The sequence below is a fragment of the Genypterus blacodes genome, unplaced genomic scaffold (genome assembly GCF_046128005.1).
Source record: "Genypterus blacodes isolate CSIRO-AG114 ecotype Tasmania unplaced genomic scaffold, CSIRO-AGI_Gbla_v1 ptg000022l_1, whole genome shotgun sequence".
In the NCBI taxonomy this organism is placed as follows: Eukaryota; Metazoa; Chordata; class Actinopteri; order Ophidiiformes; family Ophidiidae; genus Genypterus; species Genypterus blacodes.
In genome coordinates this window covers 504,084-522,820 of record NW_027466835.1, presented here as the reverse complement: position 1 = coordinate 522,820, position 18,737 = coordinate 504,084, and the positions used below count along the sequence as shown (strand labels likewise).

At 44.2% G+C, this 18,737-nt stretch overlaps 1 protein-coding gene across 1 annotated transcript in view; it reads left to right on the top strand.

Moving 5' to 3' along the window:
* LOC142992752 (voltage-dependent T-type calcium channel subunit alpha-1I-like) overlaps positions 1–18,737 on the top strand; it is a 94,771-nt gene that overhangs the window by 68,459 nt on the left and 7,575 nt on the right. Inside the window, exons 21-32 of the mRNA XM_076143289.1 lie at positions 204–330; positions 540–665; positions 775–864; positions 1,507–1,699; positions 2,356–2,507; positions 3,782–3,891; positions 5,906–6,039; positions 6,417–6,487; positions 9,734–9,812; positions 10,554–10,675; positions 12,370–12,843; positions 16,605–16,754. Of these exons, the coding sequence (XP_075999404.1) occupies positions 204–330; positions 540–665; positions 775–864; positions 1,507–1,699; positions 2,356–2,507; positions 3,782–3,891; positions 5,906–6,039; positions 6,417–6,487; positions 9,734–9,812; positions 10,554–10,675; positions 12,370–12,843; positions 16,605–16,754 (1,828 nt within the window). The remainder of the gene's footprint in view (positions 1–203; positions 331–539; positions 666–774; positions 865–1,506; positions 1,700–2,355; positions 2,508–3,781; positions 3,892–5,905; positions 6,040–6,416; positions 6,488–9,733; positions 9,813–10,553; positions 10,676–12,369; positions 12,844–16,604; positions 16,755–18,737) is intronic.

Genomic DNA, 18,737 nt, shown 5'->3' with positions numbered 1-18,737 from the left:
CAACATTTTTAACTTGTGTACATCTTAACTCCCAAATTTGTCCGAGCTTTAAAGATTGCATTTCTGATTGCAAAGCGTTTCTTTATCTGAACAACAATTTTAGATATAGATCCGAATGAGGCCATGCAGTTTGTCTTTGAGCTAAACTTCTTCTTCTAAACTTCTTGCGGTCATTCTCTCTCTCTCTGTTCTGACTCACTCAGGGTGATCAGTAGAGCTCCGGGTCTGAAGCTGGTGGTGGAAACCCTCATCACTTCTCTCAAACCTATTGGTAATATTGTCCTCATCTGCTGTGCCTTCTTCATCATCTTTGGCATTCTTGGGGTACAGGTATGGCGTGAGCTTATGTACCCGTATAGCATGTGATACGTTCAGACTATTCTTTCCCTGTCGTCACATTGACTCATTCTAATTAAATTCCATTATTGCCTTTCCGCTCATTGTCTTCCTGCCGCGTTACAAAGACAACACTTCTAGTTGGGATCCTTGACTAGCTCATTATTTTGCTCAGTGCTGTCCTATTGTTTCTGCACTGACAGCTATTCAAAGGAAAGTTCTTCTACTGCTTCGGCCCTGATGTGAAAAACATCACAAACAAGTCTGACTGTCTGCAAGCCAACTACAAGTGGGTCCACCATAAATACAACTTTGACAATCTGGGACAGGTTGGTGTCACAATGCTTTTGTTGTGTTTTCTATCCGAGTGTGCATGAATGGGCTCTAGAATAGCGCAAATTCACTTTCATCACCCTGACTGTGCCAACTGTTGCTCAGGCTCTGATGTCGCTGTTTGTACTGGCCTCCAAGGACGGCTGGGTCAACATCATGTACCACGGGCTGGATGCAGTGGGGGTGGATCAGCAGGTACTCACATTCAATACACAACAACTGATTCAATATTATGAGACATAAATGTAAGACATACATGCATACTGTTTTATTTATGCCAATGTTCCTACAACCTTCTCTCATTGTGTCGTTGTTATTACATTAAGTCACATTTAAACCCTTTAAGACTTTAAGACAACATCAAGTGATGCCCCTTTTATTGTGGTATCCAAACTGTTCGTATTTCCGTGGAGAATAGGCTTAACTTGGATGACATCACATCGTAGAATGCGGGCCAGAGAAATCTAAAGCATCAACTTTGAGAGGAATATTAGAGCCCGAGATTTTTATTTAACTTTTTCCCTGGCAGTCATTCTGTAGAAGAGGGTGATATTTTCCACGTTTGACAGGAGCATCAATAGTTCATAATGCAGTGCAGCTACAACACACATTACAATTTGTCTGACATTCTCTTCTTTTTCGACTGACTACTTACTATTTATATTCTCAGCAGAGCCGTATCCAAGTCAAGTGCTGTCTGAGAGACTGAAAAATCCACTTTGGATTTTCTACATAAAAATCACTATTGTCTACCTGAATAATCTTAACTTTAACCCCTCTGCTGCTTTCCCCTCTGTCTCCGCCCTCCCACCCCTCCATCCTCCACACCGCCTCAAGCCGGTGACCAACAACAACCCCTGGATGCTGCTGTACTTCATCTCCTTTCTCCTCATCGTCAGCTTCTTTGTCCTCAACATGTTTGTTGGCGTGGTGGTGGAAAACTTCCACAAGTGTCGCCAGCATCAGGAGGTGGAGGAGGCCAAGAGGCGCGAGGAGAAGCGCCAGCGACGCATGGAGAAGAAGAGGAGGAGTAAGCCCGATTGTGAATGGAATCTGTTGCGTGTTGCTGTGGCCAAATCTTTTTTGCGAGAGATTTCTCCTTGTTCGTGGTTTGATAAGAAAGAATATATAGGAAGTGCCTGATAGAACACACACATTTTCATGTCCCAAATGATGGAGTTTAATCGTTCACTATATAGTGATACATTCCAAGAAGTAGTTTTTATTAGGCTGTTGCAAATCTGTGCCGTAGGAAGCAAAACTGATGGAAACGGAGACAGACAGAGTTAATGTGGTGTGAAAGCCCCGAAAAGGAGATACAAAGAAAGTTTCCACAATCACAAAGATCAGCATTCAGTGGCTCATTCATGTGGGCGTGTGCTTAGTGCCTTAGCATGCCCTCCTTTACTTGCGGGTCTCTGCTTGGCATGTTAAAAAGGGGACGTCTTTCCCCCAAGACCTGCCAGTGTACTCAGTAAGAATGGAGGTTAAAGAGGTCAGGAAGGAGGAGAGAAAAGAGAGAGAGACGAAGAACAGAAAAGACAAAACAAGTAGCTGAAGGGCGGAGAAGTTATAACAATCAAACAGATATTTTGATTAGCAGATTTGATGGTGTAAGCAATGATTTCATCACCTAAAGCATTTCATTGAACTATCGGTGAACCCATAAATGTATTTTTCGATCAGAGGCCCAGAAGCTGCCGTATTACGCCAGCTACGGCCACATGCGCCTGATGATCCACACACTGTGCACAAACCACTACCTGGACCTGATCATCACCTTCATCATCTGCATCAATGTCATCACAATGTCCCTGGAGCACTACGATCAGCCGCACGTAAGGAAGAGTCATTATCTGTGTGTATGCAAGGGTGCGTGTGTGTGTGTGTGTGTGTGTGTGTGTGTGTGTGTGTGTGTGTGTGTGTGTGTGTGTGTGTGTGTGTGTGTGTGTGTGTGTGTGTGTGTGTGTGTGTGTGTGTGTGTGTGTGTGTGTGTGTGTGTGTGTGTGTGTGTGTGTGTGTGTGTGTGTGTGTGCGCGCGTGTGTGCAATCTTATTCCATTGCATGTTACACAGTACGAGGAGTTATTTGTTCACCAGCAGTCATCTAGGAGATTCGTTTTGGGATTGACAGATTTTATCTCGAATCCCTCAAGATCTTCACTTTTGTCTGAAACAGCTCAAAATTACACAGATATCCGATGTTTGGTAAAGCAGCTGAAGTGGTCATGAAGCTGTTAAGACATCTTCAAATGAACTGTGTGTGATTTGGCAGAGTGTGTGTATTCTCTGTACCTCCACTTTTCCTGCAGATTCAAAAGCCGGATGGCGTTTTTGGCAGTGAGATAGCGGCGATGATGCCTGGTGATAAGCTGGCCAATTGACCTTTTAGAAAGGAGCACGCTTTCTCAGAATGACCAAGTAGTAGATAAATGCCAAAGGTCTGGGCTGTGTTTGTCAGCCGACAGTGCTGACATTTGCCGGCTTTAAGAAGCTTTCAGGTGACGGCTCTGTTTACGAATGGGAATCCGGATATCCAAGGCGATCCATTTACACTGCAAGACGTTAAGCAGCTTCTATCTGTGAAGGTTCATCTTTGTGCAGAGATGTGTTGCAGGTTAAGTGAAATCATTAGATTAAAGTATTCCGATTCATATTGAGACGGAGAGGCCAGGTGATTTGATTGCAGTGTAAAAGAGGATATTTGTGTGGAACCGGAGAACTTTTCTGTGCACAGCGGAGGAGGGTCAGGGCTCTACTTGATTGCTCTTTATGAGGTTGAGTACAAACCATTCCTTTTGGAATATAGGAATAAACGCTCTAACCTTTCCACACACGAGTGAGAATATTGGTGAAACTTCTTCCACTTACCTTCACTTAACGTCTTAGATATAATCAAGCCTCAATCCATTAGTGGACTTAATGCAAGTGTGTGTCTGTGTATGAGTGTGTGACATTTTTAATGGATGCTGTGTTGTTTTTGCTTGACTTGGGAACAAATTAAATACTCGCTGCTGATGCTCTGTCCGACCCCCGTCCCCTCCACACACACACACACACACAAACACACACACACGCACCCACACACACACTTTTTTCCACTCTCTCTCTAGTCTCTGGATCTCGCCCTGAAGTACTGCAACTATGTCTTCACCTCCACTTTTGTGCTGGAATCTGTACTCAAACTCATCGCCTTCGGTGTCCGCCGATTCTTCAAAGACAGGTAAAGTCTGCGTATGCGCTCTTGGCACACATCCACAGTCTTTGAGGGCGCAGTAAACTATATACACAGCTTGACAAGGGTTTTGATATCATTGTGTAAGTCTTCTATACACCGAGGGATTTCTTCATCTGCTGTTCAACTTTCAAGTACAATGTTTGGAGACTTAACATTTCACATTGCTCATTTATGAGGTTACGCTTTTGTCTGTTGAGCTCAATCCCTTATCACATATTTGAGGTAAGAATATTAAACATTCAAGCAGCGCTGCGGTTGTAAGCGTTTCCTATAATCTCTTGATTTACATATAATAAAAATAGTGCTATGGTAAACAGTGATTGAGTTCAAAGTGGAGACCAGCGCTGCCTTTGATCGTTGCAGATGGATTAGGAATAACAGCTGCGACACCATAGAGGATTATGAAATATGGCATGTTGACATATGTGAGCGGGCTCACAGGCGTGCGTCTGGGTGCTGTGTTCACTAAACCGTATTGTACTGGATTTGAGTTTAGCTCGTGAGAATTATCGCAAATCATGGGCTCTGTCAAAGAAAGCCTTATGCCAGAGAAACCAGAAAAGAATTGATACATTCTCAGCTCACACTTTTCTCAGTCATTTCCTGTATTGTGCCACTGGCTTTATACAGCATCAACTTATTCATCATTTCAGTCATCATCCATCAACTCACTCTGCTATGCTATTAATTAGAAATTGGCAGAGCTCTCGTCTTTATCGACCACAATAATCCATCCGTGTGAGAGTTTGTCCGTGTGATCAGTGTGAAATGATCAAGGTCTGATTAGCTGAATTTGATATCGCTGCCCTTTCCATCCATCCAACTCCGTGCGAGACGCGCTTAAGCACTCATTGTTCCATTTATTCCTCTAAATGTGATAAGAGTGATGTCTTATTCTTTTCAGGGATATTAAGTGACAAAGTGAAGATGGAGATTTGGGCGCGTACACTGCACTGATGATAGTTTAATGTCATTGACCTATTTTAGTTTGGAGAGGGGCGAGAGAAAGACGAGAGAGTGAGAGAGATGCGGTCACAGACGGACAATATTTAAGAAGGAAATCTGGGGAAAAAAATGAATGGGAGAAATGAGCAATGAAATGAGAAAGAGATGGGCGGATGTAGAGAGAATTTATCACAGTCACTGGCCGGCGCTTTGTCTCTTTTTATAGTGTCAGCAGCATCCGTGAGCAGTCATTGTGCCGTGTGTGATTTATAGGCTGGGGTGAGTCGGGCCAGCTTTTGGATCTGGGTCAATAGAGTAGCAGATAACACACAAACACAGAGGAGGGATTCTGTCTTTAGTGTGTCATCGGTGAATGCACGCGTGTCTCCAAGTTGGCCAGTCTCGTTTCAAAGCGCTCTGAGGGTCAAAGAAAGGAGTGAACACCAGGATATTAATGAACAGTGTGTGCTCAGAGGAGACCGTCTGACCCCTCACATGCCCTCCGTGCTGAGCACAAAACTTTTACCTCCCGGCATGTGAGCCCAACTCTAGACTGAACTGAATCAAACATTCTTTGGTCCCAGTGTCCCAATATGACATCATAGAGGCTGTGCAGTAGAGTCTCTGTAGTGTTACAAAGGCAATGTGCTGGTTGGTAACTATCTTTAATGTAAGAGCTGTTCTGTGGAATTCATGTAAAAGTCAGGATTTGTAAAAAGTGATGAAATATGCTGAATGGAAACGAACGGATGGGACGAACCTGCCAATAGAAGCTGTGCAGTTTTCGTCAAGTATTTCAGTTTCAACAATGCAGCTCACATCACTGCTGAAGAAGGCAGAAGCTGTTCAGGCAGCTGGAAACACGGCGACTTGTGTTTACTGAGGTTTGAAGGGAATTCTGTTTGATCAGCTGATAAATAATGAAGACTGGGATCTTCTTCAAACACCCCTCTTACCTGCTAGTGTTTAGCCTAAGAGCCAGTGATGGTGAACAGTCACATTCTCTGCAGTGTGTGTGTGTGTGCTTATATGTGTGTGTGTGTGTTTCTGTTAGGTGGAACCAGCTGGACCTGGCCATAGTTCTCCTGTCTGTGATGGGAATCACCCTGGAGGAGATTGAAATCAGTGCTGCTCTGCCCATCAACCCCACGATCATCCGGATCATGAGAGTACTGAGGATAGCACGAGGTTCATAACACAGGAACACACACACTTACCCACCACCTCACACACTACACATTCTTCCCTTTAAGCAGATTTGGTGATTTGGTGTGAACCGCCGTGTTAGAATATTGTCTGTTCAGTACATTTTTCAGTTCATGTACCAGTGGGTCAGAGTGGGAATTTGTGTGTTTTCATGCGTCTGCCTGTGTGTGTCTCCGTGTGTGTGTGTTACGCTGTGTTTAAATTAAGCTCTGACCTTTCGAAATGTTGCCCATTTAAGTCTGTAATTGAACCTAAGGGATTTCCTAAATGCCCCCACTTAAATCTCTCTGTCTCTCTTGCTCTCTCTCTCTCTCTCTCTCTCTCTCACACACACTCTCTCTTACTCTCTCTCTCTCTAGTTCTGAAGCTGCTGAAGATGGCAACGGGAATGCGAGCTCTGTTGGATACTGTGGTACAAGCCCTGCCGCAGGTACTCTCTCTCTCCCTCCCTCCCTCCCTCTCTCTGTACATGTCTCTCTTTCTCACACACACACGGACTCTCTCAGACAGTTGGTCTGGCACAGTCAGTAGCCAGGGTAGTGAAAGCCCCCCATGTCTTCCTGTGTTGGCCTGTAGACATCTCAACTGGCGCACACACACACTTGATTTTGCTTTCATTGTCAGCACCATGGAGAGCACCCTGATTCCCGCTGGGTCCAGAGTTCTACAGACAGTGGGGGGTCTCTTAAACCAGCCTGTGGTTCAGACATGTGTAAATCCTCCCAGTAGGTCTCGTCCACTGGATGAAAGCTCTAGAACATTCCCAGAATGCTTCTTCGCTCGCTGTTCTCAGTCAGAAATAGCCCGCCTCCTACGGTATGTAGGGCAAAGAATTGTTAGTGTTCCATGCTGTGTTTATTTTAAGAGATAGCTATGGGTGGAAATTGAAGAAATGAATCAATAATGAACAAATACTGTTAGACAATAATGTAAAATAAGGTGGAGCACAATCAGGTGTTTATTCCTCTTCACTTTTTATTGCAGGATTCATATTATGAAGCTTTTTCTCACCATTACCGTCTCATTTACTGTAAATAGCTTCTTCTCAAACACACAAACATGTTGCAAGTCGTTCAGTGGGATTGCTAACATTGCATAAATAATTAGTACAGTTAATTCTTTATTTTTACCCCATAACTCATGTCAGGCTTTTGTTAGAACAACCATTATTAGCAGCTGACGTCTTCACACAACCTTGGAATGGTGTTGTGCTTCAGAGCTGCAGTGTTTTATTTTGGAGAACTTAATATATGTGCCCCGAAATTCCCTGTTTGGTCTCAGGATGTTTACGATATCAACCATCAGTTTGTATGTCATATTTATACGATCAAGAGCCTTGAAAACTTTCATAAAAGCAGGAGTGCAGAGAGCCAGGTTCTGTACATAGACCCGGGCACAAACTCATTTATGGGCAAACACAACCTGGCACAGTCTGACCCGTTGACCATCACAAAGTGAGGCGAGGCAGAGGGAAACAGGTGGTGCTGTGAAGTGAGGGCAGGCCGAGGTGAGGAGGAACACATTCCTTGTCTTTCTATCGTATTGATCCCTCTCTCATTAACACTGAGCCCTTTGCTCTAACCCAAGGGCACTAGGAGGTAATTAAAACTAAGGCTAATTAAACAGTTCCAGCAGGTCTCTCTCTCTCTCTCGCTCTCTCTCCCTCTCTCTTTTGTTCCCTCTCTACCTGTTTATGTGTGTGTGTGTGCGCGCATAATAAGGTAAAAAGGTAAAGTGAGCAGCTTAGTTATTAAACCTGAGATGACTTCAGGATTCAGCTGGAACCTTGAACACACACTGTTGATGCAAGTGTAAGCAATACCGATGAATTTGAGTCGGGCAGGGTGATTCTGATTTTCACCGTATTCAGAGATAAAACATTGACTATGTACAACGAGCACATTTTCTGAAATTTAATCAGAAAAGACAAGGATCTTGGAAAGTAACCTCAGTGGCTCTTTTACAGCATTTTCATGGCTTCTCTCCATAAAGACACACTAAGACGAAGCCATTTACCCACCAGCATCCTCCATTACCCTCTCCCCCCCGCACTGATGCAAAATGGCTGCAACATGCCATTCACTAACACTAATAGCTTATATCTGGAGCGTAACACGGACACTTAAGTTGTTGGCGAATAGATTAGAAACCTCTAGAATAGCCTGCTGCAGATGTGGACACCACATGGAATGACATTTCTGCTTTAGGGAAGTCACAGAGCAATTTGTATGCATCTAATACGGTGATTTGGAATCCGTGTGATATACTTTTAACTCTGGCTACTGTTTGTTTGGATGTGAGTATGTCTAACTAAAACATGTTGCTGCTCAGTGCTTGGTGGATGCTTGACCCACATGTGGACGTTGAGAAACACAGATTGTTAAGCACTCCGGATGGGATGTGCCTGATCCAGGGGATATATATGAGGCAATGCCCCCAAACAGCCAGATCTACATGTATTACAGCTCCTCAGATAAAAGCTTGTGAGGCTTTTACCTCCATTACGTTTAGTCCGACGGGACTCATCAGGCAGCACCGCGTTAAAAAGGGCTTGATTTTCACAGCAAGCACTCTGACATTTTATGTTGGCGGTTACACGGTGTTACATGCTGGCGGGGACCTGTCTGGTGTTTTGTTTTTCACTTCATGTTCATAATTTCCTGCAGGAAATCGGCAACAAGTCATTGTTTTACAAATCACAAGTCGAGTCACAAGCTAAACAAGGCATAATGGGATCTTGGAATTGTGGTTGCGCTTGCAAATGTGCATGTGTTACTTTACAAATGATTGGTATAATTTGGAATCTTTGGTTTGGTGAAGGCAAATCAGCAACTTAGTGATTCAAGACTAAATCCACCCCACTGTGTTTGATTCAGACCGATAGAGAAGCATTAGAACATAAACACGAGGTAACAACACAGAAACATCACGTCTCGCTGCACTGGGTCTTTTTTAAAAGGAATCATTACTAATTCCAACCGATTAATATTCATTCATCATCAGGGTGACCTGGGAGGGAAAGGGAAAAGAGAAGTTAAACCCAGATATTGCTCTGAATTCTTCCAACTAATCATCCTAATAGCCCTGCCAAGCCCGGCTTCAAATAGAGCCAACAGGCCCGATCACACACAAGTATGTTAATATCGTTAATTATCATTGCTTTCATTGATGTGGACGCTCATTTGCTTCTCTTAGCTTGTCATAATATATATGCATTATTCCAAGATTCCGAGAACAATGCATGAATATTAAGTATGTTTTCTTTGCAAAAAAGGTAGAGTTATTAAACCTTTTCTTTGGAGAACTCTGAATAATTATAGTCAGTATTTTCCAGTGGAGCAGGAATTGTCTGCTTGTCTTCTCTTTCCCAGTGGATCTGTTTTATTAGCAGAGGGTTACAGACACTGAATAGCATCCTGGGTTATGAATTCTGGTAATGGGATTACATTTTACTCTCATCAATCACCATTACGTCGTGGTACCGAGGGGCTCACAGAGGTTTTGTGGAGGAACTGAGCCAAATTCCCAAAGCCAAAACTCCAGAAATCCACACCAAAAAGGGTTTGGTTGCATAGTTTGCAAAGTTTCATAGGACTTTTAGCCTTTTTTTGCAGAGCTAAGCATGCTGATATGTGGCATGTGTGTCTCTCTCTATGTGTGTGTGTGTGTGGTACAGGTGGGTAACCTGGGCCTGCTCTTCATGCTGCTGTTTTTCATCTACGCCGCCTTAGGTGTGGAGCTGTTTGGAGAACTAGGTGAGTGCAGCCAATCAGGATAAGGTAGAATATGATGTCAAAACACTTTCATATGACGTGTTATTACTTAACTCTTGATCTAAACTTCATGTTGCTCTTTCTGCAATGCAATGAAAGCTTTGCACCCTCTCCTGCATATAATTCAAGACTAGACTGAACTCAATCGGTGTAGAAGTGTAATTATTCATGCATCACAATGTGTAAAGCAATTCAGACTCAGCATGACACTGCCCTAATAAGATGGCACATAAAAGCTGGTGTGAAGGCTGCAAACTAAAGTCCGCTTAGTTGCATAAAAGTGTAGGAGACGGATTAGATTATGATGAAAAGACCTCCTTACTTTATCATCTCACGTTCCTTCCTCCCTTTATTCCTTCATCAGCTCCCTCCCCCTGCAGTCAGACGACCATTAGGGATTCAAACCCATTCAAACGTGTTCCAATATAAGTCTTAATACAATCCTAAAATATCCATGGACCACGTTGGAAGATATATTAAACTGCTGTCTACTCTGAGCTGGCCTGTCGTCCTGGCAACTTAGCAGCAGAAATTTTGCATGCTTGCAGTATTTCAGGGAAGAATGAAGTCTCTCTGTCACATCAGAAGTACATCTTGTGGTTTTGGTCTGAATTCCTATGTCTTCTTCCTCTCTGATCCCTTCATCCCTCTCTCTCTCTCTCTCTCTCTCTTCACCTCTGTCTCACCCGTGAACCCATCCCGCTCTGTTCCTCTCACTCTCAGTTTGCAATGAAGACTACCCGTGTGAGGGTATGAGTCGTCACGCCACCTTTGAGAACTTTGGAATGGCCTTCCTGACCTTGTTTCAGGTCTCCACTGGTGACAACTGGAATGGCATAATGAAGGTACCAGATGTTATTCACCTACTGAGTCGTCACACCTACACGGTTTAGACCAGGCCCTGTTTCTTCTTGGGGCAGCAGCTTGGGCCGAATATCTAGAGGGTTTGGGATGTGGGGTAAATATGATCTGAACTCCTTCTGGATCATCCACAAGATGATCTATTGACCTACTGATTGATCCATAGCTGGGTGCCCGTGGTTAACGTTAGATCACCCAAGTGAAACTAAATCAATTAAGGATCAATTCATTCACATTAGTGCATAACAGATAGATTTGTTTAGTATAGATTAGATTCATTTGGCAGATTTCATCAAACATCTAACGTCTAAACGCAGAAATATACACACCCATGCCCTTTTGGTTCGCTCACACACAAACGCACACACACACACACACACACACACACACACACACACACACACGGGGGAATGCGCAAAGTTCAAGTAATTTAATCGTCTTGTGTGTGAAATTGGAAATAACGAACATGGGGAGAGACGGACGGCTTAGAGAGAAGTAGAAGTCCTCTGAGCTCCTCCCCTTCAACTTTCTCCTCTCCTCCATCCAATCTTCCACTATAGTGATGCTTAAGGATAAAAGGAAAGTGCTTGCTCAGCACAGGGAGTACAAAGTGGTTGGGCTCCATTGCGCGCACACACACACACAGGCACACACAGGCACACACACACACACACACACACACACACACTGACGCACACAGGCACACACAAAAGACCAATTTCCGCTGAACACACACCTACCGCCACCCACAGCTATGACTGCTCCTCCACCTCCATCTAGGCCGCGTGGGGAATAGAGATAATGCTGTAGTGTATCAGTTGAGGATCATTAAACGCACACTGGATGCAGGGAGTGTATGGATGGCGGCGGGCCATGAAGCAAGCCAGCGGGCCACAGATGCTACAGCTCAGCGCAAAGCTCCGTCATTTAGCGATCGGATAGAGACGCAACGGTTTAGTAGCGAGAACACGAGGCGCAGTGGTGATTAATCAAGCAGAGACAATAAGGAAGCAAGGAAATAATGAGGAACATACATAAGAAACTAGAAAGGTGCTGAGAGAGAGAGAGAGATGTTACACCTGCGCTACACGACTTCAAAGTTTATTGTGATATAATAACACACAACTGCTACTTATACTGAAAACCACATACACACACACACACACACACACACACACACACACACACACACACATTCTTGCGGATTAACTACATGAATAAAGTAAAATATTGATTTAGCTTTATTGCAATTTCAAAGGTTCTAATGTTATAAGCATTAAACATCACAGAGGTAATTACAGGGCCACCATCAGGCTGAACCCGACCCCAACCTCTATCAATCTGCAGGAGTCGCTCCGAATCAGTTTGCGGCTGTGCCAGACGAGCGTGCGGGTGTAATGAGGTTGCCTTTGTACTGATGATCTAGTGAGGAAGAAGAGGAGGGGGGGGAGGGGTTGACCCATTATGCACACTTTCCTCTAGGGGCAGAATTATGGCAAAATTAAAAGAGATAAAACAGCAAGAAAGATGAAAAGGCACGAGTCAGGGGCTAGAAAATACTCAAAATAATGTATCTTCCTATAACTGGTGCTTATTCCATGCAGTGTGTTGTCCTACTGCACTGTCCTGTTCCTCTCTGTGTCCTCACCACGTCTCTTTTGTGTCTCTTTCCCGCCAGGACACATTGCGGGAGTGCCCACCGGACCACGCTACACACGTGGACTACGCCTGCAACCCCAGCCTTCAGTTTATCTCACCCATGTACTTTGTCTCCTTCGTGCTCACCGCCCAGTTCGTGCTCATCAATGTGGTGGTGGCCGTGCTGATGAAGCACCTGGACGACTCCAACAAGGAGGCCCAAGAGGAGGCGGAGATGGATGCTGAAATTGAGCTGGAGCTAGCCCAGGGCACCCTCTGTTGTATGGGCGCCCCCAGTTGCGGGGGTGGGGGGTTGGAGAAAGGACTCGTCGTCGCCGCCGCCGTCACCGCCACCACGCCGGGGCACGGGGGCACAGGAGGAGGAGTCAAGGAGAAGGAGAGAGGAAGAGGAGAGAAGGGAGGAGTGAAGAAGGTTCGACACGCCGCAGCCATCACACACCAAGCGCCGTACAACTCCAGTGACTCCAGCCACACACTGTACTCCCCAGCACAGGTGAGCGTGCGTGCGTGTGTGTGTTTGTAGGAGCAGATGGAGTGGAAGGGCCCAATTTGTGCGCGTGTGTGCGTGTGTCTGTTTTTTTTCCTATTCTTGTGTCTCTGGCTGCCTGTCGGTTTGCATCTCTCACACAGTATCACCAGATTAGTTCATGCTGGGAAAATTACATATTTGATGCATAAAGCCAGGAGAGTACAAAGGAAGTGAAATCATGTTTGAGTGGCGCTGACACGGGTGAGAGAGAGAGAGAGACTGACTGACAGCCTCTGCATGACTACACTCAGACATTTTACTTAGCTGCCTTTGTATTCTTTTCCCTGTTCTTGCACTTTTACAGAGTTTAAAACAAGGATAAGCCCGCATAGGATTAAACTTTCAAAGAAATGCATATGAAAGGAAAAATAAGATTAAAGAACATGAAAAGGCATTGAGCCCGAATTACAAACAGTTATCATTGCAAAAGTGGAACTGATTAATATTTAGTATAGAAATTACAGACATGCTAGAATTGTACTAAACTTACAAAGTTGTGTTATGTAGACAACAGGACATGTGTTTTCATTCTACCTTTTAAATTCTTATCTCTGCTCGCTGTAGCCATAGCAACCCGCATTGTCAGGCAAAAGAGCCATTTTCAACACTTTCTCATATTTTGTTAATTTTTAAGATACATTTCTAAGGAAAATAAGATACACAGGTTACAGTTTGAGATGAATATATGTGTGTGTGAGAGCTTCGGGTTAATGCACTCACACACACACACACACAGAGCCTTTTTTGTTGCACATAATCATAGACTCACAGAGACACACTTTCATTATGAAATCGCTAATGATAGCCTGAGAGATCCACACACACACACACACACACACACACACTAGCACACACACGCACAGAGATAGATGACTCATCGGCTGCTGTGAGGAGTTTCACCTTTGTTGAGCTAAACTTGGCTGCATGGAGCCATTTTTAGCTCTGTGTTGGCTGACAATGGAGCTTAATGCAGAACCAGGGAGCACATGAAGGCACCATCTAACCCACAGCCCTCATATCTCTTCATCTATCCATCTCTCTCTCTCTCTCTCTCTCCCTCTCCCTCTCTCTCTCTCTCTCTCTCTCTCGCTCTCGCTCTCTCGCTCTCTCGCTCTCTCCCCCTCTCTCTCTCTCATACTCTGTCCCTTGAGCAATGCAATAAGACACCCAGTGAGCCGGCACAGTTTAGTTTAGAGCAGAGCAGTCACTTTGTGTGTGTGAGTGTGTGCGTGGGGCAACTGAATCAGGCTCATGTAAGCATATTGCTATTGTAAACCCAAACATGAAGACATCATGTGTTATGATGCTTTAAATTCCCTCCACATGGTTAGTGGCTTCTCTAACATATTGGCCCTTAAAATCACTGGTGGTACTTGAAGCGCCCCCTTGTGGTTCACCGGATAACTCTGGAGAATCAAAACAATTGAACTCTGAGGCACTCTGCTACTGTAAGGTCTATTTTGTGATTGGGTCAGTGGTGTGACTTCGTGCAAACAGTTTGGGAACCACCGCTCCGTCAGATAAAGGCTTTATTTTGTTAAACTCGGTATGTTCACATTGGAAAAATAGAAATATTCAGTTGATGCCAAAGGATCCATGGATCCGTACATTTGAATGAACAGTAGTCAACATGTTTTGATGTGTCACTCTGTATGTAAATAGTTACGGTGGCAACTTCAAATCTCTTAACTACAAAGAAGAGAATGTTCTGATATACTTTACTTCCTGAAAAGTCCCAATCACAAAACACTGAAACACTAGCAACATATTACAGAGGGATTAGAGCAGAATGTGCAGAGAGTAGACACACCGAGAATAGAGAGAATAAGGCAGCGTGAGAGAAGAGATAATAGCTGAGCAAGTGACATTCAGATAGAGGCAGTAATTAATTTTAGCTCTCTCTCTTCCGCTAAAATTTCCTTTCCCTGTAGATGGGCCCTATTGTTGTCCACTAATACAGCTACTAATGGAGGCCAGCACCGTCAATCAGGCATTATTTTTATATTGACTATCTGCCTACACAGCATGGATGGTGTGTGTGTGTGTGCGTGTGCATGTGTGCGCCTGTGTGTGTGCGTGCGCGTGCGTGTGTGTGTGCGAGTGAGTTTCACATGTGGATGTATGAAAAAGCCCTGTTTATGTCGTGACTCAGCTTTGTCCTAGTGACCAACTTGCAGTACTGCAACTAACTTCTGTGGTTTCATAAGCCGGCACAATCATGTGGTGTAGTACACTCATTTTAAAAACATGAGCTAAATATGAGTCACTGATGTGTGTTTGCATAACAGCTCAGAGCCCTGTCCTAAAAGTGTGTGTGAAAATGTGGAATAGTGTGGATACTGAAGAGGAGTGACCTTGTTTTAGGAGAGCTTTCGGGATGCCGCTTTTGATATAATGCAGTTATTTTTTGCTGTGAGCTATTTGCTACAGGCACACTGCACTACATCCATTCTAAAATACAGAGTTTGCTTGCGGCTGTCAGTGTGGCACGTCAGGGAAAATTGCCCATTGTGTCAGATTGGTTTGGAGCAAAGACTGGATCATACTGTGTAAATCACAGAAACAACTCCACCACTGATTTAGTCCAAATTGGTTTAAATGTAATAATGTTCGGAACACATATCAAATGCTCTGCCCCAATCTTAAATTGTTTCAACAAGGTATTGAACAGCTTAATTGAGGTGATATATCAAATGTAATTGCACAGCCCTCAGTGCTCAAGGCTTTGATAGTAAAATTCTCTGTTATGCTGGATAATGAGAGTTTCTTTGTGTAGTGAGCAGTGTTTAGCCCTCCAGGCCAAAGTGTTAGAGGAGATTTGTTCTGCTTTGTTTGTGACAGTGGAAGTGTCAGAGCCTGGGTCTCTCTGTGGAAAGGCTTTTTTAGCCAAACTACCCACTATGTCTATTGAATAACAATCGGTAATTGGCTGTAACATGGAGTGAGTTTTGGATGTAGAGCTAAGACACACAGCAGGTCTGGCACGTGAGAGGGGACACCTATACCTCTTAGATTTAGTTTGTTGTCTTTAAACAGATATGAAGTCCCTGTGCTTCCTGTGGTGGGATCGCTTTCAAATTTCCTGCTGTTGTGTCTGCAGAATATAACTTTTTCCTAAAGCCATAATGGCTGACGTTAATGACTCCCAGCCTATTGTCTCCTTCTTGACAATGATCGTAGACAGAGCTTTACCTTACAAGCCCCACAAACCAGATGCCTCACTTGACGTTCTCCCAGACTGATCAATACTAGGATGTCCGTCCATGCAGGAGAAAAAGGAAAACCATGTTTCCTGTCCATTTTTAAAGTGTCTCATAATCCCCAGCCAGCATCTGGTCTGACCTCTTTTCTGGGCTTGTTGCCAGTACGTAGATGTAAAGACATAACCCCAAGCCCACAGAGACACACGGGCTCCTGTAACAACACTTATGTCATGGCTGTATGTATTTAAAGTAAGGTTATACATCTGTGTATCCCTGGAAGTAACAATATGTACATGTGTGAGAATGAGTATGAGAGTGTGCCTGTATGTGAGTTTATGAAACAATATCACTGTACGCACACATGTACTTCTCTCACCCTTATGATGGCGTGTGCATTTCCCTGCGTGTTCTGTGTCCTCGCATGTCCGCATGTGCACGTTTGCACCTGCGTGCCATACTGGTCCGCTGGCCTGCGTCTCGTGTGTATGTGTTCGTGTGTGTATGTATGTGTGTGTGTTCCAGGAGAACCAGTGGCTAGACAGTGTGTCTCTGCTGATCAAGGATTCGTTGGAGGGAGAGATGCTGATGATCGACAACCTCTCCGGTTCTGTCTTCCACCACTATTCCACCCCGACACCCATATGCAAAGACTGCAAGGGTCACCCACAAGAGGTAGCCCCCACCATGACTGTGCATGAAACCCACACAGACGCACAATGATCCTAAGAAGGAGCTTAGACGTGATAAATACCTCAACACCACCAGATTTTGAATGCATCCTTGAATGCGTACGACTTTCATTCATCAGATTTCACATCATCTCATTTAATACACGGATATCTGGAAGCTGTTGTTGTTTGCATACTAAATGACTGGAGACAATCTTTCAGTACACTGAAAGCACAAAAGCATCTGTCTGGTCTCCAAACTACATTTTGTCATTAAAACACAAATACAAATAGCAGAGCTGCCAGTCCAAGCTGCTCCTGCCCTGATTTGCAATGAAACCGCAAGAAACTTAGAAACGAGAAAGAGAAGGAAGAGGGAGAGGAGGGAGAGGGGAGGAGGATGTTTAATACAAGTAGTAATTGGTCTGCTGTCTCTCTCGTGTCAAATACAATACCCTGCACTAGAAGACGGACTTTGAACCCATTGTACACTGACAATGTTTTATTAGTGTGTCGCTCAAAAGTGCAGAATTGCGGATGCATGCAGACACGGATGCGATGGCTCCTGATATGCGTGCCTGTACGCTCCAGTGCTCTCCTTTACCAGGGCATGTATCTTCATATATTTTGTATACAGGAGACCCTGCATAAAACGCTCACCACCTTCTGCTGTGTCCTCCTCCTGTGTCCTGTGTCTGTTACCCGTCACAATAATAAAGTGCAGCAGGTCAGCAAAGACAGAACAATAAGGGGGCTCTACACCTCCTCACCTGTCAGTCCGGCTTTCTGCCTGTCTGCAGACAGTGTCAAACCATCAATCTTCCGGCTTCTTTTACATGATTACTCTTTCCATCTGTCCCTGTGCTCCTCCAGCCATCTGTCAATCAACACTGATTCACTATAACCAATCTAGTGGTGTTTCTCTTCACTTCCCGGGTTTTTGAAAGGAATTACTTGATTATTGTGTATACGTGTGAGACAAACGTGAATACTGACTCCACAGGCTTCTAGTTCATAGTAAAAAAAAAAGCTCTAAGGAAGAACTACTATACTGTATCTCACAGGCACAAGACAGGCATAAGATGTGATGAGGAAGCTGGAGTCCTTGCAGCCACTTCTGTCTGCACCTACTGGAGTGCTTGCTAAGTTCACGTCCCCACAGGACTCCTTTTTTTTTACATGCACAGCTCGTTGTCTTCGGGCTTTGTCTCCTCTTCATTTGAATCATTTTTTGCATTGTCTCGAGTTTGTGTCTTGTTATGCATGTTGTGAGATGAGAGGAGAGGAAAGGAAAGGAGAGGAGAGGAGATATCCTGCTCCAATACAAATAATGCCTGGCGACGACCTATAATGACCGTGGGATAATTATCTGGCGATCAGGTGATAATAACCTGATTTGTAACACAGAGCCTCGTATGACAGAACATCCTGGACATTAATAAATCAATCTTGAGGTATTTTGAAATAGGAAAGACACAAAAATATATATTAATGTGGATAACATGTTTATATTATTGGCTGTGGCCTCTGAGGTACCGCAACACCACAGGCTCACTATATGGCAGGGCTGACGGTGGGGAGTCGTCGTACCAGGTCCACATCAGGAAGAGAATCTGAACATCTGCCCCATTAAATAAGTGAAGTGACCTATTTAGCTCATAGCCACATGTTATTCTTATTACCACAGGCTGTTTCCTCTCCTCCTCCATACTTAGCAGCCTAAATGATATTGCACACACCGTCCTGGTCAGCATGAGTTCATACAATGTGAGTTATGCATCATGTTTATGGTTTTGGTGTGTGTCTTAAAACTAAGTGATCTGTCCTGAGCAGCTGTTCTCACGCTGAGGTGGACGACTGGCTTCATTTAGCTCTTCACTTCTCTTTCATGTCACTGCAACCAGCGCTATCTTCAGCAGGGGACCTTTTGGAAAACAAGACTGCAGCTATTTAATTCCCACCTGTGCACCAGAAAAGCATGAAGCGT